The sequence below is a fragment of the Thalassophryne amazonica genome, chromosome 16 (genome assembly GCF_902500255.1).
Source record: "Thalassophryne amazonica chromosome 16, fThaAma1.1, whole genome shotgun sequence".
NCBI lineage: Eukaryota > Metazoa > Chordata > Actinopteri > Batrachoidiformes > Batrachoididae > Thalassophryne > Thalassophryne amazonica.
This window is the reverse complement of record NC_047118.1, coordinates 12,117,244-12,138,877: the sequence shown is the minus strand read 5'-3', so window position 1 is coordinate 12,138,877 and position 21,634 is coordinate 12,117,244. Positions and strand designations below refer to the sequence as shown.

At 39.1% G+C, this 21,634-nt stretch overlaps 1 protein-coding gene across 1 annotated transcript in view; it reads left to right on the top strand.

Annotated features, from left to right (window-relative positions):
• cntnap1 (contactin associated protein 1) overlaps positions 1–20,618 on the top strand; it is a 45,371-nt gene extending 24,753 nt beyond the window's left edge. The window contains exons 11-24 of the mRNA XM_034190607.1: positions 738–844; positions 1,558–1,680; positions 1,810–2,013; positions 2,103–2,259; positions 2,335–2,462; positions 2,548–2,721; positions 4,034–4,252; positions 4,361–4,600; positions 4,692–4,931; positions 5,787–5,914; positions 10,183–10,276; positions 10,373–10,603; positions 10,687–10,731; positions 20,411–20,618. Coding sequence (XP_034046498.1) covers positions 738–844; positions 1,558–1,680; positions 1,810–2,013; positions 2,103–2,259; positions 2,335–2,462; positions 2,548–2,721; positions 4,034–4,252; positions 4,361–4,600; positions 4,692–4,931; positions 5,787–5,914; positions 10,183–10,276; positions 10,373–10,603; positions 10,687–10,731; positions 20,411–20,610 — 2,290 coding nt within the window. The 3' untranslated portion in view covers positions 20,611–20,618. The remainder of the gene's footprint in view (positions 1–737; positions 845–1,557; positions 1,681–1,809; positions 2,014–2,102; positions 2,260–2,334; positions 2,463–2,547; positions 2,722–4,033; positions 4,253–4,360; positions 4,601–4,691; positions 4,932–5,786; positions 5,915–10,182; positions 10,277–10,372; positions 10,604–10,686; positions 10,732–20,410) is intronic.
• The last annotated feature ends 1,016 nt before the right edge of the window (positions 20,619–21,634 follow it).

Genomic DNA, 21,634 nt, shown 5'->3' with positions numbered 1-21,634 from the left:
TATAGATAACAGACAAAAGATGTGTTTTAAGTGTAGAGTTAAATGATTTAACAGAACTTGTGCATGTTAAGGAAAAGCTCTGCAGCTGTGAACTTATTCTCCAGCTTAGGAAGATGGAGTAAGTGTGCATCTTGAGCAGTATGTAAGGCTCAACATGTTCTGTGAGATAAGAGAGCGCACCGCCATTTAAAACCTTTAAATATGCACTGGTGCAGACAGTGATTTTAATGAGTAATAATGGGTAATAATGAGTAATAATATTTCCTCATTTCCTGATATTTCCTGATTTTCTCATCCTAGTTATATCTCTGGCAGCATTTGAAGATTATTTTGTACTAACTCATGGTATTCCAGAAAACAAAGCATTACTGTAATTAATTCTAAAAGAAATAAATGCATGAGACATTGTTAAAAAAGGCATTCAGAGTCACTTCTCTGTCATCCAAGTCAAAGGACAAGGTGGGAAAGAGATTTTTTAACTGTATTGCGATGTTGAAGCACCCGCTCAGGTAGAGTTGATGTAAATTATTCATGAAGATTTCTGCAGCCTGTCTAGCAGGGCCACTATGATTACCTGAGTCAAAAAAGCAAAACAAACGCAACAAAAGAAAATAAAAAGACCCAAAATGACATGCAGATTGTCATTGCAGCAAAACAAACATCCGTCTTCACATGAAAGGAGATGCTGTATTACCGATCTAATTATCCAAATTTTAAACCTTGTACTTTCTTTACAGATGTACTCCAAATCCATGTGAGCATGAAGGCAGATGCATCCAGTCCTGGGACAATTTTATCTGCCTGTGTGAGAACACTGGCTACAAAGGAGAAGTGTGTCACATGTGTAAGTGCTAAACAATGTAACAATCACTTAACTACGCTACATTCGGTCAAACTAAACGGCCTTGAAATAATGAAGAACAAGAGCAGTAACAGATTTCTGATGTCAGCCAATCCGGATCACCTTCAAAATTCAGGGGAGTCTTCCGTGCCCTAATATCTATCTGTGGTGCAAATTTGCTGGGAATCTGTGAAGTAGTTTTGACATAATCCTTCGAAGCCTATATAAAGTGAAATCTTCAACCAGAATCCAGATCTGGATCATCTCCAAAATTGAGTGGAGACTTTCATGCCCTAATATCTATCTGTGGTACAAATTTGGTGAGAATCTGTGAAGTAGTTTGGACGTAATCCTTCAAATATATAAAGTGAAATCTTCAACTAGAATCCAGATCCGGATCACCTCCAAAATTCAGTGACTTTCATGCCCTAATATCTATCTGTGGTGCAAATTTGGTGAGAATCTGTGAAGTAGTTTGGATGTAATCCTTCAAATATATAAAGTGAAACATGATCCAGAATCTGGATCCGTATCATCTCCAAAATTTAATGGAGTCTTCCTAGACCTAATATCTATCAGTGGTGAAACTTTTGTCAAAATGAATGCAGTAGTTTTGACGTAATCTTGCAGACAGACAATAAGTAAACGCTGATGATTTTATTACATCCTTGGGGGATGTAATAATCTTTTTTTGTTGTTGTTTTTATCTTGAACAGCTGTTTATAAAGAATCATGTGAGGCCTACAGGCTCAGTGGCAAGTACTGGTCTGGCAACTACACCATCGATCCTGACCTCAGCGGGCCTCTGAAACCATTCGAAGTCTATTGCAAAATGAAGTGTAAGTATTCTACAATGGAGCTTCATCAGTATTGTGAAAAGATAGATATTTTATCAATTAAACACTGACTAGGAAAACAGTACACATGGCTTAAACCTGTGTGTGTGTGTGTGTCACACCTCTGCACAGCATATAAGGCTTGGACGGTAATCATGCATGACCGTGTGGATGGCACTAAAGTGTCTGGGACTTCGGTGGATCGGCCATATATAGGTGACGTCAAGTATTGGAACGCATCCTGGGATGAGGTCACAGCTTTGGCCAACACCTCTTTGTACTGCGAGCAGTGGATCGACTATTCCTGCTACAAGTCCCGTCTCCTCAACACCCCCAGTAAGCAGGAATTATTAGTGAAGCAGTGTTCCGAGGGACAGTGTGGAAGCTTGAATGACACGCTAACATGCTTTTTGTGCATCATTTAGATGGAAGACCTTTTGGTTACTGGATTGGTCGTAACAATGAAAGTCATTATTATTGGGGTGGAACATTCAGAGAGGTTCAAAAGTGTGGCTGCACTGTCAACAAAACCTGCGTTGACCCCAGATTTGAATGCAACTGTGACGCAGATTACAGACAATGGTGAGGCGGTGACATATTTTGTAGTTTCAGGTTTTATCGTAACATGTTGATGTTATCACTCATCTGGATTTGCAGGTACTCAGACAAAGGCTACTTGGATTTCAGAGATCATCTCCCTGTGAGGAGGGTGGTTATCGGGGACACCAACAGAACTGGTTCGGAAGCTCACTACACCATTGGGCCTTTGCGCTGCCATGGCGACAGTGAGGGTTTTGCCAATACATGTGGCGATCACATGCTGTATTGATATTTAGTCTTGGTTGAGTATTGAGAATTATTTCTTTACAGGAAACATTTGGAACACAATAGCCTTCGTCAAACCCACCTACATAACATTCCCCACCTTCAGGCCTGGGTCCAGTGCTGACATCTCCTTCCACTTCAAAACCTACCGCGGTAACTGCGTCTTCTTGGAGAACTCTGATGACCAACTTCGAAACTTTATACGTATAGAGCTAAATAGTAAGTCAACTCGTCTGTTAGCAGATAGGGGATGTATGACTTCAGATTTGTTATAGTCTACTGTTATATCATGAAATTCAAGGTTGACTGGCCTCTGATGTCATTATTAATAAATCCATGTGAAAAAATTGAATGCATTATAGTGATAATCTGTATCCGTAAAACCTGATGCATATACTGACTGTCCTAACACATCTTAGACAGAACCAACAACACCACCTGTATGCTACAAATTCCATTTACGTATGAAAGAAGACGACTGAACTGTCAGTATGAGGAATAAACTGACTTGTGAAAAATTCAGTCTGTTGGAGAGGCAGATACACATTTTTTTGTATTTTGAAAGTTTTGGAATATTGGAAACTGTCAAAGCGGCCATCGCTCCATCAGTCATTTGTTAGTGTCCGATATGGTCTGGTTGTCTGGAAATCCATGGTTGAACCTATAATTTTCTTTGCTGTTGTTATAGTTTGATCTGCCTGTTGGATGGCAGCATCTACTGAAAATTTGCAGAACAATTGGTGACCACCGTGGTAACCTCTCTGGTAATAAAGTGGGTCAGTGTCTTGTGATTGAACATTATATCACTCTTCCCCATTTGAAGTGTGTGACACTGACTGACACATCATTGCAAGTCACGTTCTATTGGGTTGTTCCGTGTGTCGCTGGCTTTCAGCCTTGTCCATGCTGTTGTGGTCCTTCCAGTCACATTTTTTTGAGGCCATAGTCTTGAATATCCCAAGGAGAGTGGGTCTGTGCAGAGTGGCAAGAATGGTAAGGTAGTTTTCACCAGTCCCTGGCATTTTGATTAAGTCCAGTCTGGGAGCATGTGCTGATGTTGCCCTTTGTCACATCCACAACACCATGGAACCACCTTGGGTCCTGGATGGTAACCACATCCAGGAAGACAACTGGTCCATTCACACATCTGTAAAATAACCATCTATCTGCCACAGCCAGGTGAAACATGGATGTTCCCTTGACCTTCTCCAGGTACTGGGGTCTTCAGCACTCCTGAGTCACCATGTTAGGTGTTGATCTCGTCTTGTGGGAGCCATTGACAAAGAAGAGGGCTCACCAAGCATGGCTGATTTCATATTGTGTGCCAGACAGCATTCCAAATCATGTGCTTAGTGGCTAGTTGGTGTCAAGGTTAAATCATCACTGCCGAGCAGTAAAGTCAACTGTTCGACTGATTGGCTAGTCTGTGCAACCCCTATTAACAGAACAAAAATATAGGAAAATCTACCAGAGAAGTACGGTAACTCTTATTTTACTTAATTTCTTCTCTCTATCTTCCTCTCTTTTGCAGCTACACATAATCTTGCATTTGTGTTCATGGTTGGTGACGGTATCCTTAACGTGACTCTACACTCTCCTGTGCCACTAAATGATAACGAGTGGCACTTTGTCCAGGCTGAAATTAATGTGAAATTGGCCCGGATCAAGGTTGATTATCAGCCATGGGCTGTCCGACGTTTCCCAAGTCAGACATTTGTCACCATGAAGTTTACACACCCCCTTCTTGTAGGTAGGTCATCTCAGGTCAGTTTGGAAATTTGGTCTGAGCATCATAACAAAGGGTTTATCTTTTATAATGTTTGCAAAACTACAAATTTGAGGTTTTTTTTTAACTCAGGTGCAGCCAATCGCACACTGAGACCTTTCCTGGGGTGTCTTCGAGGGCTACGGATGAATGGAGTCCCTCTGGATCTAGAGGGGAAAGTAAATGAAGTACAAGGTATAAGGAGGAACTGTACGGGACAATGTCTAAATGCCACCATACCTTGTAGAAACAGTGGGCAGTGTATCGAGGGCTATGCTTCTTACACTTGTGACTGTAACAACACAGCTTTTGATGGTTTTTACTGCCATAAAGGTGAGTTTACTCGTGTTTCATAGAACTTTGTAAACAACAAAAGCAACGCTGATTAGTCCATATGTGTAATTCCGCATTTCTTCTTTCCAAGATATTGGAGCCTCCTTTGAGATTGGTTCATGGTTGAGGTACAATATACGACAGAAGCCTATATCAGATGAAGCCGCTTGGGCAAACTGGATTGATCCACACTATGATAATTTCAGCCTTGGCTACAATGATACGGCTGATGACATAGAGTTCAGTTTCAGCACTGTTCATGCTCCAGCTGTGTTGCTCTACATCAGCTCCTTCGTCCATGACTACATTGCTGTCATCCTAAAGAATGATGGTAGGAGAGGCATATATATATATATATATGTATATACAGACACATTCAAGATTGCATAAAATGTTGGGCTTATTCTGGAATAAATTCCATTATATTTTTGGGCAGATCCAATGAAAACAATGCAAAACTTTATGAACATGCTTTACTAAGATGGCAGAACACATGGATTGAACTCCCAATTTCTAGACCAGGGTTTGATTCCATGTGTAGCCAAGTGCTTGCTCACAGGGGGTCGTTTTGACCGTTGGGGTTTTACATAATTATTGTATGGCCTTGCCTTACAATATAAAGCACCTTGGGGCAACTGTTTGTTGTGATTTGGCGCTATATAAAAAAATTGATTGATTGATTGATTGATGTGTGTGCTTCAGGCTACCTTACTGTGTCCTCGGGTGAGACTCACAATCCCAGTCCACCCAGTTCAAGTGGGTACCAGCCTTGGTTGGGGAAGTACTCTGTGATAACCTAAACTAACCCTAAACCTAACCCTTAGTCCTTGGATAAGTATTGGCCCGATGGGCCTCTGGGCCTAGATAGGACTAACTTACTTTACCAGTGAAACTCAGTAAGAGCCAGAAAATACTACAAAGTGTTTTTAACATTTACTGTACTAGTGAACTGATTTACACAAAACATGTTCAAACTGGTTTTACTATGATATAAACCATTAAATTTCAATGTGGATGCACAAAAAGAAGGAAAACCAGAAATTACTGAATAGTTTTTAAACTGTACAATGGAATAGTATTTTGGGGACTTGGTGGAGGTATGCACGCTAATCATTGCCATGAGAACTGCTGTAATGCCATGTAGGTAATGCCAGTATACGAACCTTTTTTGGTTATGTCCATACAGGAAGTGTCCATCTTCGGTATAAGCTTGGGCTGATAACGCACAAGTACCAGCTAACTCAAAGAAATTTGGCAGATGGATTTCCCCATTACATCAACATAACCAGACACAACAGAACCATCAAAACACAGGTACACACACCCGCTGCTGTCAGTGTGCGAGCTGATTTCAGTAACATGTTAATGCAAATATATACAACTTAAACTTATTGCTGAGTGTCAGTGGTGAATTATAAATCAAATATTGGTGAAATACTGCTGGAACACTTTAAGAAACCAGTATGTTTTCATGTTATGTGCAAATTGTGTTGAGTGTTGACTGGGTGTACAGTAGTGTTCAGAATAATAGTAGTGCTGTGTGACTAAAAAGATTAATCCAGGTTTTGAGTATATTTCTTATTGTTACATGGGAAACAAGGTACCACTAGATTCAGTACATTCTCACAAATCCAACAAGACCAAGCATTCATGATATGCACACTCTTAAGGCTATGAAATTGTAGCTGTTGACGCTACAAACTCAAAACTATTATGTTCAAACTGCTTTTTTAGCAATCCTGTGAATCACTAAACTAGTATTTAGTTGTATAACCACAGTTTTTCATGATTTCTTCACATCTGCGAGGCATTAATTTTGTTATTTTGGAACCAAGATTTTGCTTGTTTACTAGTGTGCTTGGGGTCATTGTCTTGTTGAAACACCCATTTCAAGGGCATGTCCTCTTCAGCATAAGGCAACATGACCTCTTCAAGTATTTTGACATATCCAAACTGATCCATGATACCTGGTATGCGATATATAGGCCCAACACTGTTGCGCGGTGTTCAGCATTTAGCATGTTCTCTCACTCCACCAAAGATTCTTGCTGGGAATCACTCCCAATAATGAGACTCTTTAATTTCTTTTCCTTGTTTATTTCAAGTAGAGGTGAAAAACCTTTAACACACAAACACCAGTGTAGGTTTCCACAATTTAAAAATACAATAAATATGTACACGAAATTATACAAAACAAAGCTCAACATTTATGCTTAGCTCATAATTAGAATTAGGATAATCTGGCCAAATTTGTAATTTGTTAATTCATTGTTACTATCCATAATTCATTTTCACTTAACATTTAAACACACTATTCCATAATTTCATATTTTCTTAAAATTGGCAAGCATACAGATTTAATTTTAAATTAATTTTCCTAAGTTTCTAGAACTACCCCAACTAATCATTAAACCCAAACTTCCCAATATTCACACTGAAAGTGCATGTGAAGCCCATATTTACAAAGCACACCTCAAACGCACCACCAAACAATGACAGGAATAAGCCCGAGGGGAGAGATGGAGAAAAGCGCTGCTTACCGGCAGTCCTCTTCAGTTTGTTTGGTGAGTTTGATGCGTGCATTTACACCGGTCTTATTTTGCTTTTTCCTTTTGTTAGAAGCCCATCTCCTTAGCTGCTTTTCCTCCTTCTTGCTCATACACTGCAACACCCGCGCTTCCTGCTGTTTTCTGTGCGCTGATTACTTTGCACTTACACCTGGCACTCAGCATCATGTAACATAAAAGGGGTGGGGGGGGGGGCAGGGTTAACTCCGTTCGCCGCAACAAACACCATAGTAGGAGAAACATGCCCATATCATGATGCTTGCACCACCATGCTTCACTGTCTTCACTGTGAACTGTGGCTTGAATTCAGAGTTTGGGGGTCGTCTCACAAACTGTCTGCGGCCCTTAGACCCAAAAAGAACAATTTTACTCTCATCAGTCCACAAAATATTCCTTTGTTTCTCTTTAGGCCAGTTGATGTGTTCTTTGGCAAATTGTAACCTCTTCTGCATGTCTTTTATTTAACAGAGGGACTTTGCGGGGGATTCTTGCAAATAAATTAGCTTCACACAGGCGTCTTCTAACTGTCACAGCACTTACAGTTAACTCTAGACTGTCATCCTGGAGCTCTTCAGTGGGTGAGCCTTTGCCATTCTGCTTATTCTTCTATCCATTTTGATGGTTGTTTTCCATTTTCTTCCATGCACCTGTTTTTTTTTTGTCCATTTTAAAGCATTGGAGATCATTGTAGATGAACAGCCTATAATTTTTTGCACTTGCGTATAAGTTTTCCCCTCTCCAATCAACTTTTTAATCAAACTACGCTGTTCTTCTGAACAATGTCTTGAATGTCCCATTTTCCACAGGCTTTCAAAGAGAAAAGCATGTTCAACAGGTGCTGGCTTCATCCTTAAATAGGGGACACCTGATTCACACCTGTTTGTTCCACAAAATTGATGAACTCACTGACTGTATGCCACACTACTATTATTGTGAACACCCCCTTTTCTACTTTTTTTTTTTACTAATAGCCCAATTTCATAGCCTTAAGAGTGTGCATATCATGAATGCTTGGTCTTGTTGGATTTGTGAGAATCTACTGAATCTACTGGTACCTTGTTTCCCATGTAACAATAAGAAATATACTCAAAACCTGGATTAATCTTTTTAGTCACATAGCACTACTATTATTCTGAACACTACTGTATGTTTAAGAAATGTAGTGGCTTTTTTTATGGCAAGATGTACCTGATGGTACGATATGTCAGGCATCAGAATTTTCCCCCAGAAAAAGCTCAGTATGTTCTACAAGCAGGAAATGTCTGACAAAAAGCGCCCAATATGTTCTACAAATAGGAAATGCCCAAGAAATTCAAAAGTGGTCTAAAACAGTCTTTTTCTGGTATATCTCAACAACCAAGAAGCCTAGATGGATACAACTTGGTGGAAACGTTACATGGATAGATATCCAGAGGTGATTAGGTTTTGGAGCTGGTTGGTCAATGGTCAAGGTGAAGGAAAACATGATCCATAAACCACCTTTTTTTTTGCATATCTAAAGCATATATTGATCAGCAAAATATTTGTGATTGATTGGTATGAATGACGCCATAATGAAGTCACACAGAAGATGTAGGATAAAGTAATACATACATAGTCAAAAACACCATTATACAACCTCTGGCAAAAATTATGGAATCACCGGCCTCGGAGGATGTTCATTCAGTTGTTTAATTTTGTAGAAAAAAAGCAGATCACAGACATGACACAAAACTAAAGTCATTTCAAATGGCAACTTTCTGGCTTTAAGAAACACTATAGGAAATCAGGAAAAAAAATTGTGGCAGTCAGTAACGGTTACTTTTTTAGAGCAAGCAGAGGAAAAAAATATGGAATCACTCAATTCTGAGGAAAAAATTATGGAATCATGAAAAACAAAAGAACGCTCCAACACATCACTAGTATTTTGTTGCACCACCTCTGGCTTTTATAACAGCTTGCAGTCTCTGAGGCATGGACTTAATGAGTGACAAACAGTACTCTTCATCAATCTGGCTCCAACTTTCTCTGATTGCTGTTGCCAGATCAGCTTTGCAGGTTGGAGCCTTGTCATGGACCATTTTCTTCAACTTCCAAAGATTTTCAATTGGATTAAGATCCGGACTATTTGCAGGCCATAACATTGACCCTATGTGTCTTTTTGCAAGGAATGTTTTCACAGTTTTTGCTCTATGGCAAGATGCATTATCATCTTGAAAAATGATTTCATCATCCCCAAACATCCTTTCAATTGATGGGATAAGAAAAGTGTCCAAAATATCAACGTAAACTTGTGCATTTATTGATGATGTAATGACAGCCATCTTCCCAGTGCCTTTACCTGACATGCAGCCCCATATCATCAATGACTGTGGAAATTTACGTGTTCTCTTCAGGCAGTTATCTTTATAAATCTCATTGGAACAGCACCAAACAAAAGTTCCAGCATCATCACCTTGCCCAATGCAGATTCGAGATTCATCGCTGAATATGACTTTCATCCAGTCATCCACAACCCACGATTGCTTTTCCTTAGCCCATTGTAACCTTGGTTTTTTTTCTGTTTAGGTGTTAATGATGGCTTTCGTTTAGCTTTTCTGTATGTAAATCCCATTTCCTTTAGGCAGTTTCTTACAGTTTGGTCACAGACGTTGACTCCAGTTTCCTCCCATTCATTCCTCATTTGTTTTGTTGTGCATTTTTGATTTTTGAGACATATTGCTTTAAGTTTTCTGTCTTGACACTTTGATGTCTACCTTGGTCTACCAGTATGTTTGCCTTTAACAACCTTCCCATGTTGTTTGTATTTGGTCCAGAGTTTAGACACAGCTGACACAGCTAGTTTTGTGTCATGTCTGTGATCTGCTTTTTTCTACAAAATTAAACAACTGAATGAACATCCTCCGAGGCCGGTGATTCCATAATTTTTGCCAGGGGTTGTATGTATTATTTCTTGAAGATTTATATTGTGATGTGTAGAAGGCACAGTGTATGAATCAGTCCTCTGATGTCTTTCATTGCATATTTATGGCGTAGGTGGATTACATGGAACCCATAGTGGAAAAGATAACATTGGTGGAAGACGCCCGGTTTGATTCTCCCAAATCCATGTTCCTGGGCAGAGTAATGGGTAAGAATTAAATTTATCACTTGTTGATGTTGTATATAAAACCTATTTATGTCATTTCCATGTTGTCTCTATAAATGTTTTTGCCTTCGACTTCAGAGATTGGTGATATTGACTATGAGATCCAAAAGCATAATGCTCCAGGCTTCATAGGCTGCATATCTGGGGTGAGGTACAACATCTACACCCCCCTAAAGGCCTTTTTCCGTCCAAACGAAACAGACCCTCCTGTTACCACACAAGGTTATGTTTTTGAGTCCATCTGTGGCGCCTTCCCTCCCGTACTCGGCTATGTGCCATGGGAGGTCGATCCCTGGTTCACTGGGATAGGTCAGATAATATCCCATAATGCACCAGTAGACAGAGATTTTCTACCCCGTGACTTAAATATGTGCTTCTCCCTTTATTCACAGAGTATCTTTATATCCATGATGATTTGGGCTTGGTGTGGATAACAGGTAGGATTTTATGTTTCTGTTTTATTTCTGCCTGTTTCACTCATTTCTATCACAGATGACATAATACTGCAGTTTTTATTACTTTTTTAAATCTGCAAATCCTTTGTTCCAAAATTAGTGATTGTCTGTGTAGAAAATATATAGTATGAGCTAATACTGTAAATCTGCAATCACTTCTGAATCCATGAGCTAAAGAGACATAAGGCAGGTTTGGGGAAAAACACCTACTGTTGCACTTTGCTGCAGACATCATATTACACAAGTGCTTTGGGTCCTGGAAGGCAACCACTCATGCAGACAACCGGTCTGTCTCCACTTCTCAAAAGTAATCATCTATCTGCTGCAGCCAGATGAAACTTGGGCATCTGCTTGGCCTTCTCCAGCTGCTATGGTCTTCAACACTGAGGTGCCTATGTGCTGGATCATGCCCAGTGAAACGTGCGACATGCCCAAAATGTTGTAGCTGATGCTCCTTCACAATGCAAGTGATATTCCTCATTTTAGTTTCCATTTCCCAAGGATTCTCCAAAGAGACAGTTACCAAAGATATCCAGTCAGTGCCTTATGTCACTGGTTAGCATCCAAGTCTTACAACTACTCATTAAGACAGGAAGGACCCTAAAGACTTGAACCTTCATTCCTCTGCAAAGACACCTCCATCCCCTCTGTCCAGTGACGTTGTCCCTCCATAAGCTCTTTCCAGACATCCCTGGAGCTTGAAGGGTGAGGACCCAGACACATGAATGCCACTGCTAACATACGTTCAGCACTTTTGTTCCTGGTGTCCTATTCTAGGAAGTCACTGAAAGACTGGATCTTTGTCTTGATCATGGACAACTGCAAACACAGACACTCTGATTCTTTGCACAGCTCCTCAAGTGCTGCAATCAGGATATCCACTGATTCTGCAAAGAGCTGACTTCAGCATATCATCCAAGCAGCAGAGGAGGTGATCAACTGCAGTCTGCCATCCCTACAGGACCTGTATGCCTCCAGGGCCCTGAGGCGAGCAAGGAAGACTGTGGTCGATCCCTCCCACCCAGGTTACAAACTTTTTGTCACCCTCCCCTCTGGTAAGCCCCTTTCACACCGGGGCTGCTCCCAGTTGCTTCCTGTGGTGTCATGACGACGCAGGAATATCTGCATCAGGTGCACGCAGCAGGGGGCAGAGAGGAGGTGAGAACGCTTTTTACTAGATATTTCTGGCAATCAGTCTGTGAGCAGGACTTTTATGGATTTTAAACACATTTGTGAGAGCAGAAGCTGCTGCTGCCTCACAGTGCCTCTCTTCACCAGACAGCTCCACACAGAGAAGGAGCTGAGCTGCAATCAGCATGTTTTTTCTGTGGTCTTTTTTTTCAGCATGTAGTACATGGTATAAAAACAATCCTGTATGATTTATACTGCAGGAACAATGGAACACACCAGGAATCATAAATTGGCTTCCAAGTCACGCCGGGTAACGCCTCTTTGCCCCGAATTACGCCTCTTTGCCCCAACTTGCTCTGGAACCACTTCCTTTGTGCGTCAAGCACAGGACGCTAAAAAAATTAAACAGGTTTAATTTTTCAGCGCCCGACTTGCTTCCTCCTTTGCACCCCTCGCGCTGTTGTGGCGCCGAGCTGCATCGTCTTGGCACTGAGTTGCTTCCATGCGGCGTCATCATAATGACGCACGGCGCAACTGGGAGCAACTGGGAGCACCCCCCGGTGTGAAAGGGGCTGTAGGTGGCAGAGGTTCCATCAGGATCCAAACCTCAAGACACAAAAACAGCTCTTTCCATCCGCAGCTAGACTAATAAATAATGCAAGAGACTTACCCCACTTATCCTGACCCACCCCCACTACCATAAAGTACAGATTGGTCAGCCCTGCACTGAAAGGTACTGTACATCTGTACTCCAATCACCTGTTTTTGCACAGTCCTACTCCATTCCATTATATTTATTTAGCAATGAATATAGTTTTGCCTTTTTGACTCCTTTTACTTCTTACAGAAGTGTTTTTTCTTTTCTTGTTCTTATTGTTTATGCACCTTAACACCAGATGAAATTCCTTTGATGTGCAAACTTAATTGGCAATACATTTGATTCTGATCCTGATCAGATCATCATCCACAAAGGAGAAGTCAGTAAATCTTTCCTTGCCAGCAAAGGCACTGATTTCCACAACTGTAGCCACACCCAGTCCATGCAAGCATCAGTGAAACATTCAGAGACTCTCACTCTTACAGCACTCACAGTGCCTGTGCATAGGCTGGTTATGATGTCCAGACATCCTGCAAATTCTCACAGAGAAACGCCAGCTGAATCAAATCAAAGTAAATATATTCTTAAAATAGATGAAACACCCCACACACTGAGTTATTATCTTGTTTTCCCTGTCTGTGTGGATTTGGATTTTAATATCTCTTTCATATGGCATCACTGTGGCCTATCATAAGAGGAATTTATTGATCGATAGAATGAACGGCAGGACAGATGCAGGAGCAAATTTCAGCAGCTCCTCCTGATGATCAGGAGAAACCGATGCCTCAGGATTAGACTTTGCTCCTCCCCTGTCTGAGACCTATTTGGGGATCAGCTGTATGTAGTGTCCATGAGCCCAATGTACTTTATATCACTGATAGATGCTCCAGTTTAATAGATTATTCGGCTGTAGTGACATTATGGTAATAACAGACAACAAATTAGCGCTCCGTTCATTCAGCCACCGCGGTTATCAGACGTCATCCCCGTCTGATTTGTTGTTCAGGATAATGTGGTCATGGCTCTCTTAAATTTTTTCATCAATATTCTTTCTGCTTGTGAGCTAATTGTTCGCAATGGTACCGACACGATCATATTTGCACATTAGCCCCTTTTTATGTTGTTACCGCTGCAATCCCACAGAAGATGGAGGCAGAGGTTTTGTGATTATCTCTTAGTGTGTTCGTCTGCAGACACTGTGTTAATTGTACAAATAGGAATCACAAAGTGATGATAAACTGACCAAAATACTAAATAAATTACAATGATTTTCTGAGGTCAAAATGACAGCCCAGTATCACGCTGTTTTGCAGGATACCATCACGAAAATGTGACACGTCATGTTTTTTTTTAAAACTATTTCTAATCCTTCCCCTTTACACTAAAATCACCAGTGTTAAATTAACGCTGACAGTGAACATATGGTCCCACTCTGGTCAGAGTAGGACCATATGTACACTGGCAGTGTTAATTTAACACTGTCAATGTTATATAATATAATGTGTCCCGTCTCCTTCCCCTAACCCCTCCAGATCCCCCGTGCCACCCTTCAATTCATGCCTCCATTACGAAAAGTGCTCCATTTTTGTGACGGCATTACGAACCATAGATTAATTTCCTTTTCATAATGCCATGAGATTGGGTTGTTTTACCCTAATAGTGCAGCAGATAACTGAAATAATCATACAAATGGTGAGAAAAGCATCAAATTCGGCAGAAATACTCCTTAGACACTCCTCTTTTGAAAAAAACTGATTGGCCACTTGACTTTTCAATCAGTGGTCAGGTAGGGGTCAATTGAAGAATTACACAGAGGTCAAAATTAAAAGATGCTCAAATCATATTGAAAAATATTGCACATTATTTGCCTGATCATAAAGATTCCAAAAAGGTATAGTTTGGACTATCTGTGACTGAATTCTTTGGAGTTACGGGATAAAAACAGCAAGAATGGTGACAAAGGTCAGTTTCATTTTGTACAGGGGTCAAAAGTTAAAGTTACTCCAATTTTGGTAAAAAGTGATGCAAATTATTGGTTGAGCTAATAGGATTAATAAATGGAATAGTGTTGACATTCAAACAAGGTCTACGCCTTTTGGATTCTATGACATGTGACATATGTTACACCATAACATGATAAGTAAGGATGATACATGGTCCAAACTATTCCTTATTAAAACTGTGTTAACTCAACTAGTAATTTGCATCACTTTTTACCAAAATTGGAGCAACTTTAACTTTTGACCCCTGTACAAACACTGAAACACTGACCTTTGTCACTATTCTTGCTGTTTTTATCCCATAACTCCATAGAATTCAGTTACAGACCATCCAAACCATACCTTTTTGGAATCTTTATGATCAGGCAAATAATGTGGCATAGGTTTCAATATGATTGGAGCATCTTTTAATTTTTTTTCATACTAATATTTTATTTGCTTTTAACATAATAAAACAGACACACATTAACAACACCATTGAGCAGACCAAATGTAAGCCAAAACAAAAATGTATAGTTATAAGTTATACAATAGGTTACACTGGCATGTAGTGAATCACTTAGAAAATAAATAATAATAATAAAAAAGAAAAACAGACTTTTCAACCAGCGCCCTCATAAAATGAAAATGGAAATAAAAGTAAAATTTAGCCCAAAGCACCCGAACCTCTCATAACAGTAAGTCTCAGATGAGAAGGCAAATAATTTATAAGTAGCTGCCATGTTTCAGTGAATAGCTCACTGTTACTCTTCAATTTAGCACTAATTCTATCCAAAGGCAGCACTTTAAAAATTTCTCGATACCACTCTGTAACTGTAGGTTTGTCTTTAGTCCAATTATTTAGTATACATTTCCTAGCCAGGGAAAGAAACTTTTTAATTAATTCAAAATGTGGGTATATATTTTTTTTTGGTAAATCTAGTACAAATTGTCCCGCATCCTTATTCATTTTGCATTTCAAAATTGTACCAATTTCTTTAGTAATATAAGACCAAAACTTAGATATTTTGCGACAATTCCAAAAGCAGTGTATATAGGTAGCGGGTGACTGTAAACACTTAAGGCAGGCTGAAGATCTGTTAGGATCCATTTTGTTAAGAACATAAAGAGTCCTATGCTGCCTATGTAAGTAAGTCTCTTCAGCTGGTCCCTTGTTTGCACTTGGGGTCGCCACAGCAAATCCAAGGTGGATCTGCATGTTGAATTGGCACAAGTTTTATGCCGGATGCCCTTCCTGACGCAACTCCACATTACATGGAGAAATGTGGCAGGGGTTGGATTTGAACCCGGAACCTTCTGAACTGAAACCAACCGCATTAACCACTTGGCCACCACCCCTGCTCTTCCTATGCTGCCTATGTAAAATTTTAAAATGCGTTTCTCTGTATTTATTACTCACAAACACTGCTTGAATACTTTTGATGGATTCTTGCCAATCATCTTCTGTAAATGTGCACTGGAGATCTTCCTCCCACCTTCCGACAACTTTCTCTATTCCATCTCTCTTAGCACATTATAAAGTGCTGTAGCAATATGAAATAAAACCTTTTGACAGTTTAAATGTAATCATAAAAACCTCAATTGGATTTAACAAAGGAGTTTGCAGTTTGCTGCATCTTTTAATTTTGACTCCTGTGTAATTCTTCAATTGACCCCTACCTGAATGCCAACTGAAAATTCAAGTGGCCAATTGCTTTTTTCAAAAGAGGATTGTCTGAGGAGTACTTCTGCCGAATTTGATGCTTTTATCACCATTTGCAGGATTCCGCTCTTATCTGCAGCACTATAACCATAACCATAACCAGAATCCTAACCATAACCCCCATGCAATGTTGCCACATTAACTTTGAAAGGTTACTTTGTTAGTTGCGTTATACAGCTACTTCATTAGCAACTGCAGACAACTTGTTGGCAGTTTCTAAATGTAACTAATAAAGTAACTAGTAATCTATCTTGGTATTTTTAAGATTGAGTAGTCAAACTTTAATATTTCAAATTTTAATAATTTCTATAGTGCCACCTCATGATGAGATCGCCTCAAGTCAGAAAAGTAACTAATACACAGTAAATTTTGCAGAATAAAATTTACTCTGCAGGGATAACATCTGGCCCCAGTCTAAATAGAGTAAAATACACTCTGTTATTGAGTGAAATCAGCTTCACTGTCTGGTCAAATCAAATGTTTCTACTCCAATAAGAGTTGAATTTACACTGTGATAGAGTTGATTTAGCGCTGTGATAGAGTACATTTAACTCAATTTGGACTTGGACCAAATGTTATCCCCAGGCTTTGGGAGTAACGGAATACATGTAACGGCATTACGTAATTAGGATACAAAAAAAGGGTAACTGTATTCCGCTACAATTACAGAAAAAAAGACGTATTCAGATTACAGGTATATTTAGTAAAAATGGGGATTACTTCACAGGATTACAATTTTAATGCATTTTATGATATTATCCAGGGTTCTAGCTAGCGCAAACTTGCTTTACGGCCCGTTACGCTATAATTTTGGACTGTTACGATTTTCAATACAGCGTCTGTAATCAACCGTTTCTGCAGCGCGACTCCAGTTTGAAGCGTTAGTCGAAGCTAACTGGGACTCTGGTCTTGTTGCAGTCGAGAAACGAGAATCGTCCTCCGTTTTGTCACAGCTTCAAACGCTGTGCGGCTCTCTGAATTAATAACGCTTGGAATTAATAACTTCAAAACGAATCGCCGCTTTAAATAAAATGACACCTCTTACAAACGTTGCAATACAGACAAACTACAATCGACTAAAATGATTTTTCCTCCCAAAATGAGACGTCTTGCATTCTTTATGAACCTGACCTGCAGCACAGCTGCAAGAGCTCAGCTCATCGGTATGGAAAGACAGTCATGCCAATAATAATGTCTGAAAGGAAATGCTTTTGACAAAAACTAACAGATTTTATTTCTGTTTATGTCCAGAGATCAAGGATCCACCATATAGAGTTTATTATGTCCAGAGTTTAAGGATCCAGTAAACAATTTCATATTTATTTACTTTAAGACTCAATAAAATGTTGTTCAATTTAAATTTAATCAGCTTCTAAAGCGCCAAATTACAACAAAAGCCATCTCAAGGCGCGTCACACAGAACAGTTCAACATAAAAAAAAAAAAAAAAAAAATCAAATACCTAATTAAAAACAGAAGTAAAAGAATAAAACATAACAAAACTAGAAGCACTCGGAGAGTGCAAACCTCCGCCAAGGCCATGGGGTCACTGACGCCATAACATCTACACGCCGTGGAATCATTGAACCTAAAAAAGTCTAACGATGTTTGCTAGTAAAAAAAGTTTCATCTGCTGTGACTGGATAGCATGTATCCTTAGCGCTTGGCATCACAGTTTATTGCAACTTGTACCTTTCCCAGAAGCTCATCTGAGCACTGATATTGATATTGCATGTGCTTATAGACAAAAACAAATAAGAGACAAAATTAAATTTATTATTCAACTAAACTGCAAATATATGAATTTTTTTTAACATTTATGAAACACTTCTCTAAATAAATAACAGTAAATTCTGAAATAGAACTATTTTTTAAGTGTTGCATGTGCTACACAAGGCCATAGGGTCAATGACCCTAAAGAGATTCCCTCCTTGGCACAGTGATCTATTCAACAATTCAGTTACAACCAAAACTATGATACATACACTTTTCTTTCCTTTATATTTGGCATCCTTGACCATGAAAACATACCACTAGAACTTGGAATCACTTTTTATGTCTTTATAGTTCAAAAGTTATTATATAAAAATGATTTTTCGGTAATGGCGGTTTTCTTCTGGATCTAGCTCCATAACATTTGAAGCTACATCAAATCTGATGACACCTTACTGAATCAGTACAGATTCAGCTACAATTTGATGTTAGTTGTGCATCTCTAGCTTCATTTGTCACCTCACACTGACACATTTTCTATTTTCCCTATATTTTTGCATATTCTGGATCACCAGATCCGGAATCCGGATCCGATCATCACCAAACTTTGTTGTTTGATAGAACATTTGACTATGTTACACCCTAATTTTTTTCAAGCCTTTCTGCCTTGTTTTTGTGGAGTTAGAAAGAATGTCAAAATTCCCCCTATCCCGCAATGGTGAAGAATCCTTTAAAAAAATTCCCGGATCTGGATCGTGATCCGGATCACCACTAAAATTTAATCACTTGTTCCTCTTGTCATTTCCAACCACTCCACAAAATTTCATCAAAATCCGTTCAAAACTTTTTGAGTTATCCTGCTGACAAACAGACAGACAAACAAACAAACAAACTCGACCGAAAACATAACCTCCTTGGCGGAGGTAATTAAGAGCACCCACACTATTGTTTTAAACACACCCAGTGTTCACTCGCTAAATTTTACTCTGCAAAATTTACTGTGTAGTTACTTTTCTGATGAGTTACTTTGCTGATTACGCAATCTTAAGAGTAACCAAGTTAGATAACTAGTTATATTATTAGTTACATTACTTATTAGTTACAAGTTATCGGCAGCTGCCAATGAATTAACTGTGTAAAGTAACTAAAAAAGTAACTAATAAAGTAACTTTTCAAAGTAACTGTGGCAACACTGCCGCCATACCCCCCGCACTCCGCGTCACCCCAACTTTCATGATGATATCATGAACTAACTTCTTTTCTTGTACAATCAGAAACATTTACAGATATTCAAGAGTACATTTTTGCAAATGTCATGTTTTAAATGCTGTTTTTGGTACAAACCTGAAATCATGAAAATTCAGTAAGGTACATTTTCTATTATACATTCTAAATCTAAGGTAGAACTCTACTAGTGTATACTAAGGTATATCTAAATATCTATAAAAAAAAAGAAAAACAGAAGAGTAGAGCCACTTAGGTGCCTGGTCTTGAGAACAAGGGATGGTAGGTTGAAAAGCTTTTTTATCCAATGGTAACTCTCCCTACCCACCTAATCAGGTAAAGAATATGGACACCATATACATAAGTGACATTTACACAATCAGGGTAGTAAACAACATATACAAGAAATATCATAACTACATAATATTATAGGAATTAGCTTCTGAAACCTAAATATTCATACATGAGAAGATTGTAGTATATGTATACCTAGTCTGTAGACTTGTAAAACTAAATTATAGCTAGTAGGCTAAGCTATAAATATGGTTATGTTTTACAGAAACCGAAGCTATGATGTAATATATTTCTGTTTCTATCTGAAGTTCACCCTGCTAGCTTACTATAGGAAGACAAATTCCATACACTTCATGGTTTCTAATGGAAACCCCAAACTTAGATATTATCTATTGATATCTGTTAAAGAACCCATAAACTGAAGAACCATTAAAAATCTACACCATGTAAAATAAAAGTATAAATGATGAAAGTAGGCTAACTATAGCCAGATGAGCTACCGTTAATTTAGCCGTTAAGTAGCCAACCGTACCTTGCTAGCCAACAAAGCTAAACAAAGACGGTAATTGGCGTATAAAGTACAATAGCATCGCTTCACCCTACAATAACGGTCGTAACAACAAATACATATCACAACAAATGTAAATAAAAGTGTGTATTAATGTTAAGTTCCCAAACAGAACAGAACTGACTATGTGGATGATTTATGATGATTCATGATTTATTTAGTTACTTATACATCTCTGCTTTTCTCGGTACATGGGGGACAAATCTTTTGTCCCTTTAAGAAGGAACAAGGTTTATTCACTTTTCTAAATATTCTAAAGTTTTCTACCCACATACCACCTGGATAGTATGACAGGAAATTCTGATGTGCCACCAAAAGGTGGTATACAGTCATGTAGCACTAATCACAGTGCTCCACATTAGTATTTCTGGGAGCGCTTCTCTCGTCTGTGTGCTGTGAGTGAACTCTAACTGAGCTATTTTTATCCTTCAGTCATTATCATCGTAGCGGTGCTGCTGCTATTCGGGGGCCTGTACAGCATCTACGTGTACACGTACCAACAGAAGGGCAGCTACCGCACCAACGAACCCAAGAACCTGGAGTCGCCCAGCAGCGCCCGGCCGCTGACTGAGACCCTGAGGAGGGAAAAGAAGCACCTACCAGAAATCGAAGAGGAGTTCAGGAGCGACTAAAATCAGAGGACACTTGGGGCAGTGGGTGAGGATTTGAGTGGGAACTGGGGAAAGGGAAATAGCACCTAGAATAACCACAAATACCTTCATTAAGTTTTCTAATTCTTCCAAGTTCTTGTTTTTTTTGTTTGAATCCATAAGTGGGACCTGATGCCTGGTGCTCTACATAGAACGTATTTTAGTAAGTTATATTTTTCCATCACATGTTTGTTGGGGTGAAAACCAAATCCACAGTGATCTAGACGATAAGGGAAGTAACGGCACAGCAGTAAAAACAATGTTGTTGTCAAGCTCATAGAAATTGTTCATCGCTTATATGGGTGATTCTTTAACTACGGGCACTATTGGCCTTGTAAATGTAATTTCCACCACACCATTGCCTTACAATATAAAGCGCCTTGGGGCAACTGTTTGTTGTGATTTGGCGTTATATACATGTGCTCTGATGTCACTGTTTATCTCCATAGAAACTTTCATACAAACTGTTTAAAGGGACATTATAGTGTTGTGGTGGAAATTACAGCAATAGTGTGGGACAACTACATTTTGTTTAAAAAAATCACAACAGTTGTATGACATTGAATACCCCAATTATGTTTTGATTATTTTACTGATATTTTATTCAGAGATATTTTAAAACATTAGAAAAAATGTTTCTTTGCCATTCATTTTTATCATTGAAGATCAAAAGTCTGGGTGTGGGACAAGCACAAAACGGCAATATTTGCATATAATGATGCTGAAAAAAGGTGAAAGTCATCATAGACTACTAGACCAAATTTCTTAACATACTTTCATTGTAAAGGTAACTATAAAAGTGTGAAATTTCCCCTTTCTTCTGTTTTTCATACAATATGATCAAAGGACATAATAAGTGCCCGTAGTCTAAGAATCACCCATATATTCACAACTATCATTCATTTTCTATACACTGTTACTCCAGTCGAGGGTTATGAGGGTGCTGGAGCCTATTCAAGCAGTCACAGGGTGAAAGGCAGGGTACACCCTGAACAACACGCCAATC